The sequence below is a fragment of the Morone saxatilis genome, unplaced genomic scaffold (genome assembly GCF_004916995.1).
Source record: "Morone saxatilis isolate NCDOM2014 unplaced genomic scaffold, NCSU_SB_2.0 Contig23, whole genome shotgun sequence".
NCBI classification, from domain to species: domain Eukaryota; kingdom Metazoa; phylum Chordata; class Actinopteri; family Moronidae; genus Morone; species Morone saxatilis.
This window is the reverse complement of record NW_023339796.1, coordinates 4965400-4979178: the sequence shown is the minus strand read 5'-3', so window position 1 is coordinate 4979178 and position 13779 is coordinate 4965400. Positions and strand designations below refer to the sequence as shown.

Sequence of the window (13779 nt, the reverse complement as noted above, 5' to 3'; positions counted from 1 at the left end):
GACAGTTTACACAGCTGATTGTGCTCTGGAAAATATTTTCAAAACTACAGTTTGTAAACCACTGAGAATGGTGTGGGCTTAGATGATATTTAATTGTTGATTAAACGCGAGTTGTTTCATTTAAATGAATTGATTAATCAGATTCACTAGCAACAATGAATATATAATGCCCATCACAGCTGAAGAAATAAACGGGATTATATAATAACATAATACTCAAGATAATGAACATCATTATAGCTCTTTTGATAATGTTTAGTAATAGAGGATAATAAATAATTTATTTATAAATAATACTAAGTAAACCAGGATACAAAGTGTAAAATTATGTTAAAAGGAAAAAGGACCGAATAAATGGTAAATACATTGTTTGTGTTTAATTTTGATTCTTAATGTGAATTAACCAAACCTGCATAGCAGTTTACAATATACACCTACAAAAGAACAAAAAGTTATAAGGTTATTTTAAAAAAAGATCTAAAGAAGGCGGAAAAGCGGATTTAAAAGGAGTTGTAATAAAATAGATCAAAATAGTTTCGCTAGAGTTCCATTTTCTTTTTAATCACTGTTTCCACGTTAGGTATTTTAGGAAGAGGCCATAATTAAACAGTTAAACAGCGGTTTTACACACAGTTGCTCCTGCCAAGATTAAAACACGGAAGAAATAGAGTAAGCACCATATTTAATCTGGGATTCACCCTTTTTTATATTGAATTAACATTTAGTATAATTTCTTTTAGATTTTAATACTAATGATACATTGTATTTCTGTAAATATGTTTTGGAACCTCTATGTTTTATGAGATGGTGGCCGCTGCGGTTATGGGAAAACAACTTTTATTATCTCGTTAAGACAAAAAGATAAAAAATAACACATTAAGAAGTAATATCACATAATCAGTCTTTTCCCAGCACGAAGCCGTAGCCGTATCGAAGGGAAGACATCCAGTGGACCCACTGTATGCATCAACCTGGATACAAAAAAAAAAGGCCCTGTGGCACAACCAAAGTGGAAAACAAGAGTCCTAAATATTATAAGTAATAATAAAATTCAAAATATGAATTAAACTATCTATTTCTTATCATTTTCGTGTTATCAAGATATCTTCATATCTCCTATCAAACTTTATCTATTCATATCTATCATATATCCTTTATCTATCTATCATATCTTATCGTTATCTATCTATATATTTACTATTTATCTATCTATCTATCTAAGAACATCTCAGTGAAGCTCTTCCCTTGTTAAATAAAGTCATATTGATATTTAGAACGTGGAAAACAATCTTTTAATATTAACATGTTTGTAAAAATTCATACTATTTCTGTAACACATCTTTTCCGGTACTTTGGACCTGTTGTCTAAGTAAATCTAATGCACCTGCCATAGAAAATCAAATAAAACCTGCACAGATTGATTGCACAGCAGAGGCTTTTCACTGTTATTTACTGTTCCAGCCAACAATGACTGTGATAACAGCAGCCCAAGCATCTTTACAGTGTGATGCAGACAGAGCGTCAGATGGGTCCATCCCTCCCGGCTCTCAGCCTTTGTCATTGGCCGCCATGCTCTGCTCACTTGTTTGTTTTTCACATCGTTACAGCAGTGCATTGTAAATCAGACTCTCTTTTCCAGCCATGTTTTATCCTCTGACTCTGTTTGCTCTCCCCCTGACAGGATATTTATGGGGGCCCATCTATCCTCCATCAGAGCCTGGACAAGTGACCACTGTGGACTTCCCTGTTCTTTGTCTGAATCCGTGTCACTCATTCAACTGCAGTACCCTCCAGTGTATTTATCTATTACATTTTTTGCTAATAGATTCATGAATTCATCACAAGGAGCATCTGTCACTAGATGGCGCTCTGGTGATGTGCAGCAGGGCTGTCGGCCTCAGCCCTGAGGCCTGACTGTCTGTATTTACCTCATAAACAAAGACACCCAAAGGCTCTTTTATTGACAGAAAACAGTAAAAGAACATCTGACATATTTAATACCATGTTAGTATGTACATTTGTAATGCTCCTTATCTATTAAAGTACGGATCAGCTGTTAGTACAGCACACTCTTACTGAGATTTCTATTGTTTATCTGCTATGTTTTGATTTAGTTCTCTGTGATGCTCATTTCATTTTAAGGTAACAATATGTTTTTAAATATAAAAAATTCATATAAAAAATCATTAGGACTTCCCACTTTCGTGTGTGTCTCCATCCTGTATAAATCTAGAGTCAGTGGTTAATCTGTGATCTTGATCTAGATGAAATACACTCCCAGATTGGCATCAATAGATACTCCAACTTTCTGCCCAGTCATTTCCTGGCCTGAGTTACTGAATCTACTGGTTGGGACTTATACCTCGGAGAACAGGACAGGGCAAGCAGCTCAGTGCTGATCGTTTGTGGTAACCCAATGCGGTAATTACAACTTCCCACGGTGAGTGAAATTAGAGCTCAAAAGGAAAGTGGGATTTCAGGTAGCTGGGGCCGACCTGGGTCATTGTCAGGGCAGAAAAAGCTGAGGGGCCACGGAAAAGATCTGGAGCATGTTCTCAAAAAATGCATTGAACTAATGACAGTTTGGTTTTTCTCTCTTCTCTTGTTTCTGGTGTAAGTCATCACCATCAGCATACACAATCCTGAGGCAGAAGTCTTGAAAAAAGCATTTATTTTTCTGTCAACAATATTCAAATGTTTTGCATACAAAAAAAACAATGAAGATAGTGCATCTGCCGGGATTAACATGATGAAAATCAGTGCTTTTATTAAGTATCACACCAGCATACCCATTTTACATAGAAGGATTATTAATTCTACTGCAGTTTTGTGATCAGATACACAGCCATCAAACACTCCAAAAGGCCTAATTTCACTTCAAATTACACAATCTTGGCTGTAGCCAGGATTTTAGAAAATACTGAGGTCATAGGCCTCATCACTCTCAAGTTCTGACCACAGGTTAAAAATAAAATCTCTTTATTTTTAGAACTATTTTCATATTTTCCTAATTCAGTTAAGCGTGAAATACACTCTGTAAATGTTATTTCCCAACATGAAGGTCTAAATGCTGTTTCAAAGCATTTTTTATATTGCTAGGATAATGATGAACTTATTTATTATTTGGTGACCCTATATAGAGTCTGAAAAGACACAAATTTAAAAACCCCACAATGTTTAAGGTTTAAACTATTTGCTAAATCCCTCCCACAAACAGCGATTGCCCAATCACAGTTTAGCAACCACTGAGGCACAGCAGGCCTGTAAATTATTTGATTTATATGGCTCTATAGCAAGAACTATACTGAAGTTTAGAGGGTGGTGTCCTTTTTTCTAGCCTTTCTAAAACCAAAATCACAAATATACATAATAAACAGTGTTTTCTGCTTTAGCGTCAATCAGTATAACTATCTTGAAGGACCGGTGTTTAGGATTTAGCGGTGAATTTGGAGATTGCAACCGTTTTTCTAAGCATGTGAAGGCTGAGTTTTACAATGAGGGCAGCGAAACTTGCAAAGATGTGAAAGCCCCTAACTAGTCCGAGTGCAGGCGTGGCGGTTCAACATGGTGGCCTCCGTAGAAGAGGACCTCTGTAGATAAAAACAGCTTTTTCTAAGGTAACAAAAACACAACAATTGCTGATTTTACCCTAATTAAAAACATACCTATGAATGTTATATTCAAATTCTACCAATAAATCCTCTAATCCTTTAATGCATTACTTCCTTGGCAAAGGAGCACATCATTAACTAACTAACATTAGTTTGGGGTTACGTTAAAAAAGGCCCAGTTTACTACAGGCACATCCATTGTATAGTATTTATTGTAGTATTATGGTTGCCAGTCCAGACTCCAGTTTGAGTTAATCTTAGCATCTCCGTCCTGTTCTTTACTGGAATTGGGGAAGCTGACACTCATTAACATTACCTGAGATTATATTATGTTTAACACATCTCCTAAAATCCTTTTCTCTTGTAACGCTAAAAGTCAGTCAGTCTCTTTTTTTTCTTTGTTGCATCATATCATGTATGTTGCTATCAAGTGCATATTCAAAACTCCTTTTACAAATGTCTGCTTGAAACATTGAGAAGTCAACCTGAGAGAGTGTTTTCAACCACATAATGGAGCTGTTGGTTTAATTAGCTATCCTAGCTAGCTAAAGCTGATAAAAACCTGCCATTGACGTATCATCAGCCTAAGAAAACAAAGATAGAAGAATAGAATAGAAAAAAGAAGCCTGCTTTTGTCAACCCATTGTTTTAAAAAATCACTAAGAATGATGTTAAACCTGCCATTGTTATCATTGTAAACTGCTTATCTATTGTGCGAGAAAGGAAGTCTGTAAGGGTTGTCAGTTTGCTAAAAAAAATCTTTGTATAAATATAAAGAAGCAAAAAGAAAGGCCATGACCTTGATGACCAATAGCCACAGCCCTGTATACTATTAAATTTATGTTATTTTTGGCGCAGAAACTGTACAAAATTACAAAATGCAATATTCACTCATTTGTCTTTTGACCTAAGGGCTTTTGGCATTTTGAATGCAGTAAACTTTACAATGTCGATAAATAAAGCTTTGATGGAAAATACACCTCCGTTTTTTTAAATTCCAGGAAGTTCCACACCCGTAGCTGCACCCACTTTCTCTGTGTCTCTCTCACCGAACAATAATTAGCATTCCAGCTTGTGTGAGAGTGAGACGTCTGTTTTCCACATCTTAGATAACAATCAAGTGTCTGCATCCTGCACCTCCACGATGACCCTGATGTTCAGAGTTGTCTTTTGTGTAGGTGTCCTCTCCAGTGTCATTATGTCATAGCACGGCTGCACAGAAAACGCTCTGCATCTCAGTTTACTGAACCGGCACTACGAAGATTTCTATCTTAAACCAGCATTAACCAGCATTTAGATGTGACCTTCCTGGCATTTTCCAAACAATATGCACATTTTAGTATGTGGCATGAAACATGAGGAAGCGCCTGTCCTTTAATCCTTGCTTAACAATGACATACATAAATTTAGACTTCTCACCTAAGCTTTACATTCCACATTTCACATTGAATTAACTGTGAGCATTGCGATGGGATTAGTCATTGTTCAGCACCTACGTTTCTGGATGTGCAGCTTTAGGTGAAGGAGTCCGATCCAGAACATCCTGTATGCAAGTCAAACTGGTTTGCATTTAACAATTACACTTGGGTGAGGTAAAAGAAAGCACATACTAGAGCTTGCTTGACGTATAAACACAGTGATTAAAAATACGTCTCTTTGTAAAAAGATGTGAAAACAACAAGAAGAGTATATTTGCATGGAGTGCAACATTAAATAGAATAAATGTATTTTGTGCCTTTAAAATTACTAGTTTTTTCCAAAGAGAAAAAAGGGGGCCTCCCTTTCAAACCGTCACTGCGTTCCTCAGGTCCCACAGGAAAAGCGCCGGATTAAATCACTTCCTCTTACATTGTGATACCACAGCGGTGGGACCAGGCTGTCTCTATGTCAATAGATAACACACATACACTGTCTCTCTTTAGTGCATTTAAAGGAATAATTTGACATGTTGGGAAATACGCTGCGCCGCTTTCTTTTATGAGAGTTAGACAAGAAGATAGATACAACATTACATATGAAGCCAGGAGGTGATTAGCTTAGCTTAGCATAAAAATAATTGGAAGCAGAGAGAAACAGCTACATTGGTTCCTCTAAAGTTAAAAGTCTGCCTGCAAACACCTCTAAAGGCGCGGTCACAACAGTGATTAAAACTGTGTAATTTTATGGCAAAATCTGTTATTTCAAATGGAATTCCAAAAATCTTTCAAGCCTGTTCAGTTTGGCACCAGCACGCATTTTGTCAGTCGAATCTCTTGCACCTTTGTTTTTTAGCTGCCCCATTGTACACATAGTGACAGCATGTAAACTAACAGAGTCTAAAAAATGACCATAAACCAGAAAACTAATTGTGATGGAAGCAGAGAAGAGTGATGGTTAGACAACGTGAAGCTGGACAACAGGGCAGCGGCTGCTCTGACACTGACTGTTAGTGAAGTTGGCTAAACCACTTTTGAACCAGACAGTTGTGTAACCTCCTCTACTGTCGTCCTCTGTGAACACTGCAGCAACCTGATATAAGAGACGGACACTACATGGTGCGCTGAGATTTTATAACAAACTATAAGCAGGACGCACACTTTAATTTTGTCCGATCTGTGACAGATGATGATAAAGACATTAAAACGTGAGGTAGGCTAAAATATGTAGCTGCCCGGAGTTTAGAGTGGCACTGAAAAAAGGAATATATGGTCAAAGCTTCGTATTTAACAACCAAATCCGATTCGACTGGCAAGATTCTGAGTGGGGTACAACCCCATTGGTACTGCTGACCTTTGATTGAATGGGGAGCCCAAACTGAAGGAAGCTACCCTAGCTTAGTAGTTGTGTTGCACCATCCACTTCTATTTAACCGCATCTGTGAGAGTACAAAATAGACATAGACAAACATGTGAGTCGTGCAGATCTTCTCATCTGATTCTCATAAAGAAAACGAAAGTGTAATTCCCAAAATGCTGAACTATTCCTTTAAGATGGTGTCACGAGAGGTTGATATTCTCATACTCGCCATGGTCCGAGTCCTCCAGCTCGATACCGGGCACCAGGCTGTAGTATTCAGTGGACTGGGTCATGTAAGCCTTCTCCCTGTCAGCTGAGTCTTTCATCACTTCTGTCACGCTGACTGTGTCCAGCTCTGCCTTGCTGGCCCCGTCCGGCCCCTGGGAGCCCAGCTTGCCGTCTGTGGAGCTGGAACAATGTGAGGAGGCTTGAGGAAGAGACTCCACTGAGCCCAGCTTAATCTCCACCTCTTCATAGATGTCCCTGGTGCTGCCCAGGAGGGTGGATGCTGGGCGTAGCAGCAGCTCGTTCTTCAGGATCCCCTCACTGACAGCTTTGTTCTGCCCGGTGGTCGCAGGTTGCTGCTTTTTACGATGCTTCTGGCCGTTGCTGCTGGAGCTGGAAGCCCTCTTCTTTGAGGTGCTCACAGGTGCTTCTTTCTTCTTCCTCTTCCTCCCACAGCACCAGCAGAGCACCAAAGCGGAGAGGATGAGAAGAGGGAGCACAATAAAGAGTGCCGTGAGGGCAGCTGGGCGGCACACATCGCTAACCCGCACCGACAACACACTCCTTCCGGCCAGGTGCCGGGGATACATGCAGGTTAAGTTTCCCACCAGATCCTGAAGCTTAGTGGTCCTATTAACCTTTCTGCCTTCCTCCAGTCCTTCCAGTAACAAACAGGAGCAATCCCAGGGGTTCCCATCCAGCTCCAGCCTTTGCAGGCTGGGCTTCTGTAGTACAGAGCCTGGGAGGAAGCGTAGCTGGTTTCCTTGCAGATACAGCTTCTGGAGGTTGTCTGAGTCCTGAAGAAACCCCTCAGGAAGCTCCTGAATCAGGTTCCCGCTCAGATCCACCTCTGTCAGGCTGGGCTGGCTGGCCAAAAACTCCTCCGGCAACGTTGTTAGTCTATTATGACCTAAGTAAACCTTTTTCAACGTAGAAGCCTCTTTGCCTCTCATATCTACAGAACTGATATTACAGAAGGAGAGATCCAGAGTCTCTATTTTTGTCACATTGGTAAACACAGACCAGAGCACGGTGCTGAAAGCAGAGCCAGAGTAGTTCAAGCAACAGCCGCCAGCAGGAACCTCAGAGGGAGACTGGGACAAAATGGTGGCTGCTGGACACACACATCCACCCACAAGTCCCGTCTTCACCAGCAACATGAGAATCAGCAGAGCACCCTGCTGGCAAACCATCTCTGAAACAGAAAATACAGTAAAACATAGAACAGAAAATGTGACAAGCCATATTGCAAAGGTGTCCTCTACCTCTTTCTCAGACAGCCCTACCTGCCTCCTGATCCCTCTCTCTCTCTCAGTACTGGAGAGGATCCACTTACAGTATGTAGGCTCACACAGATGTAAATGGGCTTGTAAACCTAGCAACTTCTCTGAGGACTCCTGGTTGCTGTGAGGATTGTGGGAGTTGGCATGGTGACACAGGTCACTAGGGATCAGGAGTCCAGTGTTTGGCTGTTGGAGAGGAAACAGATGCTACTTTGACTTTCATGTGAAGGCTGTGCCGTTAATTGGCAGATTGGGATAATACAAACATTGCTCGAAGGTAAAGCCGGAGCCTTGGTCAACAAGCTGTTTTCTATATAACTGCAAACTCCTCAAGCCTGATGTAAAAATGCACCAGATCATTTAATAAACCTGCATCTTGGGAAAGTATTTGTTCACTATGCAGCCGCTTATAACTTGATATCATATCACTCTATATGGCTTTGCTTGACTTGACTTTTATTGTTTTATCACTCTCTGAAGCAATGTGCTCCACACATAAACTTAATTGAGTTAAAGCCAGAATCAGGGCTCCAAAACCCACTAAAAGAATTCAAACCACCCTCACTCTCAGATTTACTGACAGGTCTTTGAATACATATATTAGAATAGGAGATAATGCAGTTTTATTGGTCAACAGAGTGTAAGATTGTCTTTATTTCACCAAAACATAGAAGCACATAGAAGAAATGTGATAACAGGCAACCATAAATCAATAAAATACGTATGCAGTATACACCGATCAGCCATAACAGTATCTAACTGATTATCTCGTTGTGAGTGGGTTGGATGAGTTATATTAGGCAGCCAGTGAACATGTTGTCCTCATATTGATATGTTAGAAGCAGGAAAAATGGACAAGCATAAGGATTTGAGCGACTGGGCAAGCAATTGGACAGGCCCTGCTGCGACAAAATCAGTGCGTCCCCCCCTGCTTCGTACTGAATCCATGTCGAACCCAAACCCGATGTTTGGCATTAAGAATAACCATACAGAAATAGCCAATCTCCTCGCTGATGGGTTTGTTTGTTTATGTAGGTCATGAGGCATCAGTATTAAATGGAGAGTTTCATAACTAGTTAAAAACTCCTTGTAGTACCTTTGATGGAGCCGTGTGCCTTGGATTTTTGGAGAAAATACATTTCTGCTTTTGTGAATTCAACTTACTACTATAAGTCAATTAACTCAAGAATGAAAAAAAATTACTTTTAACATAGAGATTTTACATACATAGATGGATGCATTAATAGAAAAATGGTAGGATGGACCTAGAACGAACTTTACTTGACTTTGCTTTATTTATCAGGGACATGAAAACACTCATTTTCATTTGCATGTGTACAGTGGAATACAGTGTAAATTACGAGGTTTGATAACGTCCCAGAAACAATGTGAAACTGTTTAATTTCACTGTAATTTCACATAGAAAATGCCGCTCCATGACTATTTTAATCTCAGGTTTCATTGCTACCGTGAGTGTCTAGTTGGGAGGCTGTGACATGACAACTTTGGGGAACGCTGCTGTTGGAGACATAAAAAAACAACTAATTGCTGGTGACTTCCTAAAAGCTCCTATGTACTTGGTGACGCTGCCTGCACATAAAAGCGTATGTGGTCGATACAAACAAGGCCTGTTTTTTCCAAGAGAGGGAGCGTGTTTGGTCGTGACATCAGTCCTCCTCACCCACCACAACAGAGCTGAAAGCGGCTCCACAGTGAGGAGGCAGGAATGTGCTAACTCCTCAACAACAGGGTCGGTTCAATACAGTGGAGGGTTTAAAAGGGAACCACTGTCGTCAGCTGCAGCGTTTACGTGATCATCTACACTTTTTATTCACCAATAAAACCTCACTTCACCTGTGTGTTAGATTAATTAAGGAACCTTTTAAGCAAACAGGCCAAAAAAATCCACTGGTTTTCATAATGTGATGATTGGTGGTAGGAAACTGAATGTATTGATATTATTTAAAAAAAAAAAACATTTGAAGACATCGTCTTGGGCAAGAAAATAAATGGGAGATTGAATCATGAAAGTAAGACTGGACTGGACTGTTGGTTTGCACAAAATAGGACATTTAAATATGTCAGCTAGACTCAACAGTTAATCAGCTGAGTAAAAAATCCAGCCATTTACCATCACCATGTTAAACCATTTTAGTTTAGCTTGTTAGCATGCTAACATTTGCCACACTGGTGGAAAGTAACTACAGTAAGTACATTTACTCGAGTACTGTGGCCTACTACAGTACAATTTTACAGTACTTGTACTTAAGTATTTCCAATTCATGGAAATACAGAATATTATAAATAAATAAAATATGATGTATTATGACAGTTTAAGCTTTGTAGCTGTACATAAATGAAAGTAATTAGAATCAGTCCCATCTTCAACATTAGTGTGATATGTACTCTAATATATTAATAATTATAATCTAAGGAAAATATTATTCTGATGGATGAAAAGTACTCATTCTTCATAATGAGTACTTTAACTACTTGGTACTTTAAGTATATTTTGATGCTGTATTTTCAGTGTGGTATTGATACTTTTACTTATGTAAATGAGCTGAGTACTTCTTCCACCACTGTTAATGTAATGTCATTAGTCCAAAGTACTGGACAAATGTTGACCTGATGATGGCGCTAGAATAAAAGGTTAGTAAAAGGCGTCATAAAGTCTGTGAGCCGAGCTGGACTGAGCATATAGCAGAAAACCTATTTGGATTAAATTTACATTTATGTGAAAAGTGAATGGGAGCTTCAAACAAACGATAAACACGGAAATAAGAAGAGCACATGTGTATTTTCACTTGATTGCAGAGCTGCAAGTCTCTCAAACAAATGCAGGAAGTGTGCTAAAGGAAAGAAACTTTGCCTCGAGCTGACTTTTTGTTGTTTGTAGAAGTGATCTAATATATCCACCATGTGGAGAGTGCAGTGTATATTGTAAGTATGAAGAAGACTGTATTATGTTACCCATATTTATTTATATTGCCTTGAAACATTGTCCCAAATAATAATCTCAGATTTTTTAAATTCTCATATTTAAAGCCAACACACTGCGATATGTCTATATGACATAGAAGGCAGGCCTTCCAATCCGGGCTCAGAATGTGATATAGTTTACATTTCCAGCAGTTTGTTTGTAATAAATATCAGAAGACCTGGGCGGGTTGGCACGAGCGACAGCAGCCACCATAGCTGAACAAAGAACAGAGCTCTCTCATGAAGAGAAATCTAATGTCACAGTCCAATCTGGTGACGACAACACGAAATGAGGATCTCGTAGATTAACATCAGAACAGAAAGTCATGGATTGGAAGCGTTTGATCTTCGCCGTCTATTAACACATAGCCAAGTACAAAACAAAGTCATTTAAAACCTGAGTGACGAGTTATAAGTATAATTTATACTGAACATCCTGCTGAAAACTGTGTGCCTGTTTACCGCATTAGCTGCAGTTAAATGTCCATTACTTGGCGGTGAGAAGCGACAGTGAATTCAAAGAGGGGAAACCACCTTTAGAAATCATGTGACATGCCTGGGGAAAAAAGTAGAGACAGTTACTGAACATCGTTGTAGCCTATTGTATGTCTTTTAAAGGGACTTAAGACTAAAGTATGTTTCCATGCTAGTGAGGCAGTCCCTCCATGGTTTTGCAGGCTTTTTTGGGGATTGTTGCAGCCTAAAATGTGTGATTTCACTACAGCTTTTCTAAAACTTTGCAATGCATGTTGCGATGTTTTAAGGAATTTTTTAAAAATCGCTAGTAGTTTTGTGACGTATGGCTCAGAGACTGCTGATTGGACAATTTCATGGAGGGACTGAAAGGTTGCCTGGGGTAAAGTGCCTTAAAGCTGCAATAACTGACTTTATGGCCACTTGGGGGCAGCAGAAACAAGCTGTGAACACGAAACACGAAGCTAGCTTTGTCCGTCTGCTGTGAGATGTCGGACAGGTAGTCGAGTTAGGTAATGTCAGTTTTTAGAGCTGACTGCTGGCTGCTGGAAATAACACAAGAGCTGCGAGAGTGAACCAAAACCAAACTTTATTCCTTCTGTGATGTTGTTTGGTTAGTTTCTGTAGTGAAAACCTCCTCCTCAGAAAATAGATAAAGAAAGGCCATGTTTGTCTCAAGGGAGGTCATGCTGGGTGAAATGTATTTATAAAGCAGCCTTAACAATCACTGAACACTTTGAAGATTGCTATAGTTGAATGTGTGATAAAAACATGAAAGAATGTTACTCCTTTATATGTTACTCCTTTATAACTTTAATCTCAAACTATGAACTGACCCCCTGTAATGCTCTGTGTTTATTGATAGTACAGAGAATTTTATATCCTTTAACTCTGTAATTATTTGCATGCTGCACTGCACTGTGAAGAAGCTTTTGTTCTAACTGATAGCTATCAACAGACGATATATTCAAAGCTCGACCCCACCTTTCCCCCTGAAGAGAAAAAGGAAAAATGTGACGTTGCGTGTTGGTAATAATTTGCTTAGATTTGGATACTTGGGGTCAAAAGTGTTCACAACTTTGTAGCAGCAAAGTTAGGATGAAGTCAGGCCTTTTGTATGTGTTTCTAATCCCATGCATTCACCAGTTAAGATAACTTAAAGAGTCAAACTCCCATCTCAGCCTGATAACAAACACAGTCTAACGGTTAAAGTCTCTTTATAAATATTGACAGCTGAGTTAATCTTTGGATTTTTAAACTACACACACAAGACAAGAGACACTGGCAGCCGTTTGCAGAGGCTCCGAGCCAGAGCGGTGAGAGTGAAGGCCCTTCATCCAAACAGAAGGATTTTCATGGACCGTCTCCTCTCTGGGTGTGAGTGCCCAGCAAGAGGAGCAAGGTTTTAGTCTGGAGAACATGGATGATCTCACTCGTTAACAATGTGAGTTGCTACATCCTCTCTGGCAGCAGAGCTTCCTCTGTAATAACGGTCTCCATTCTCCTTTCATACAACTTCTCATCATAAAATATTCCTACATTAAACCAGAGCTGCAGCTGCAGGAGCACTGAGGTATCCAAGTGTCCCAAACAGTGGAAAGTTGTCATGTTTTAAAGGCTGATTCTCTTATTTTATATACTTAATAGCATTAAAATGTACAAATTTACGGTTAAGAACACACAAATAAGTCATCTTTTAAACAGCAAGTTCTAAAATAAACTTTACAGAACATAAACTTAGACTTGAAAGAAGAAATAAAATGTATAAAAATCCAGTTGATAAGAAAATGTTATGCTCTCTTTGCTGTCTGGTCACATTTTCTGAGGAGGGGCTGGTGCTGCACTGGGGGGCCCATAGCCTCTATATTATTCAGTATGGCTACAACTCTGAACAAAACACACCAATAATAACACAATTTCAACTCATAACCCACCAGAACTACAGAACCCGCGTGAATAAGTACAAACATACAGATAAGCATTTAAAAATATGAATGCACACCTGTTTTCAGATGTGTGTTTTCTTACCTGTGATGGGCATCCCTGCTGCAGCTCTCTGTCAGAAGAGACCTGACACCCACAACGACGGCAGCGGCGTCTTTCTCCTCTCTGCATCCCATCAACTGTCCCGGTTAAAGCTCTCCTCCTCCGGATCTGAGGGTGTGTCTCCCTCCGGGCGGAATGTGGAAATACAGCCTCCAGACAGTGTGTGTGTGTGTGTGGGGGGGGGGGTGTTAATGGTAGTTTATTTATACACAGTGTTCAGTGCGTTTATCTGCGACTGAAGCTGACAGATTTGAGCCTCTCTGAGTTTCAGTATAAAGTTTAACTGACCTGTTGCAGGGATGTTACCGCAGAGCGCCCCCCGGTGGCTGAAATAAGCCTCTCACCCAAACTCTCAGAAGAGTTTGAAGGTTTATTTATCAGTG

General features: G+C 39.7%; 1 protein-coding gene across 3 annotated transcripts; it reads right to left on the bottom strand.

Annotated features, from left to right (window-relative positions):
* Positions 1 to 2654: 2654 nt before the first annotated feature.
* On the bottom strand, positions 2655 to 13546 carry si:ch211-106k21.5 (peroxidasin). Of its 3 annotated transcripts, none has more exons than XM_035670547.1 (2): positions 13379 to 13546; positions 2655 to 8080 (listed from the first exon to the last, which is right to left on the bottom strand). In XM_035670547.1, exons 1-2 carry the CDS (start codon positions 13463 to 13465, stop codon positions 6587 to 6589), a joined length of 1581 nt encoding a protein of 526 aa, XP_035526440.1. In that variant the 5' UTR covers positions 13466 to 13546; the 3' UTR covers positions 2655 to 6586. The 3 variants fall into 3 exon arrangements, with proteins under 3 accessions (XP_035526440.1, XP_035526441.1, XP_035526443.1); XM_035670548.1 differs by having other exon boundaries at positions 2655 to 7806; positions 13379 to 13536; XM_035670550.1 differs by lacking the exon at positions 13379 to 13546 and having other exon boundaries at positions 2655 to 7806; positions 7898 to 8038.
* Between the last annotated feature and the right edge of the window lie 233 nt (positions 13547 to 13779).

Bases quoted from the DNA above. Each gene is read 5' to 3' on its own strand.
- si:ch211-106k21.5 (XM_035670547.1), bottom strand. From the start codon at position 13,465: ATGCAGAGAGGAGAAAGACGCCGCTGCCGTCGTTGTGGGTGTCAGGTC. The intron at 8,081-13,378 runs GTAAGAAAACAC...CCTCTCCAACAG, and splicing joins AGCAGGGATGCCCATCACAG to CCAAACACTGGACTCCTGAT.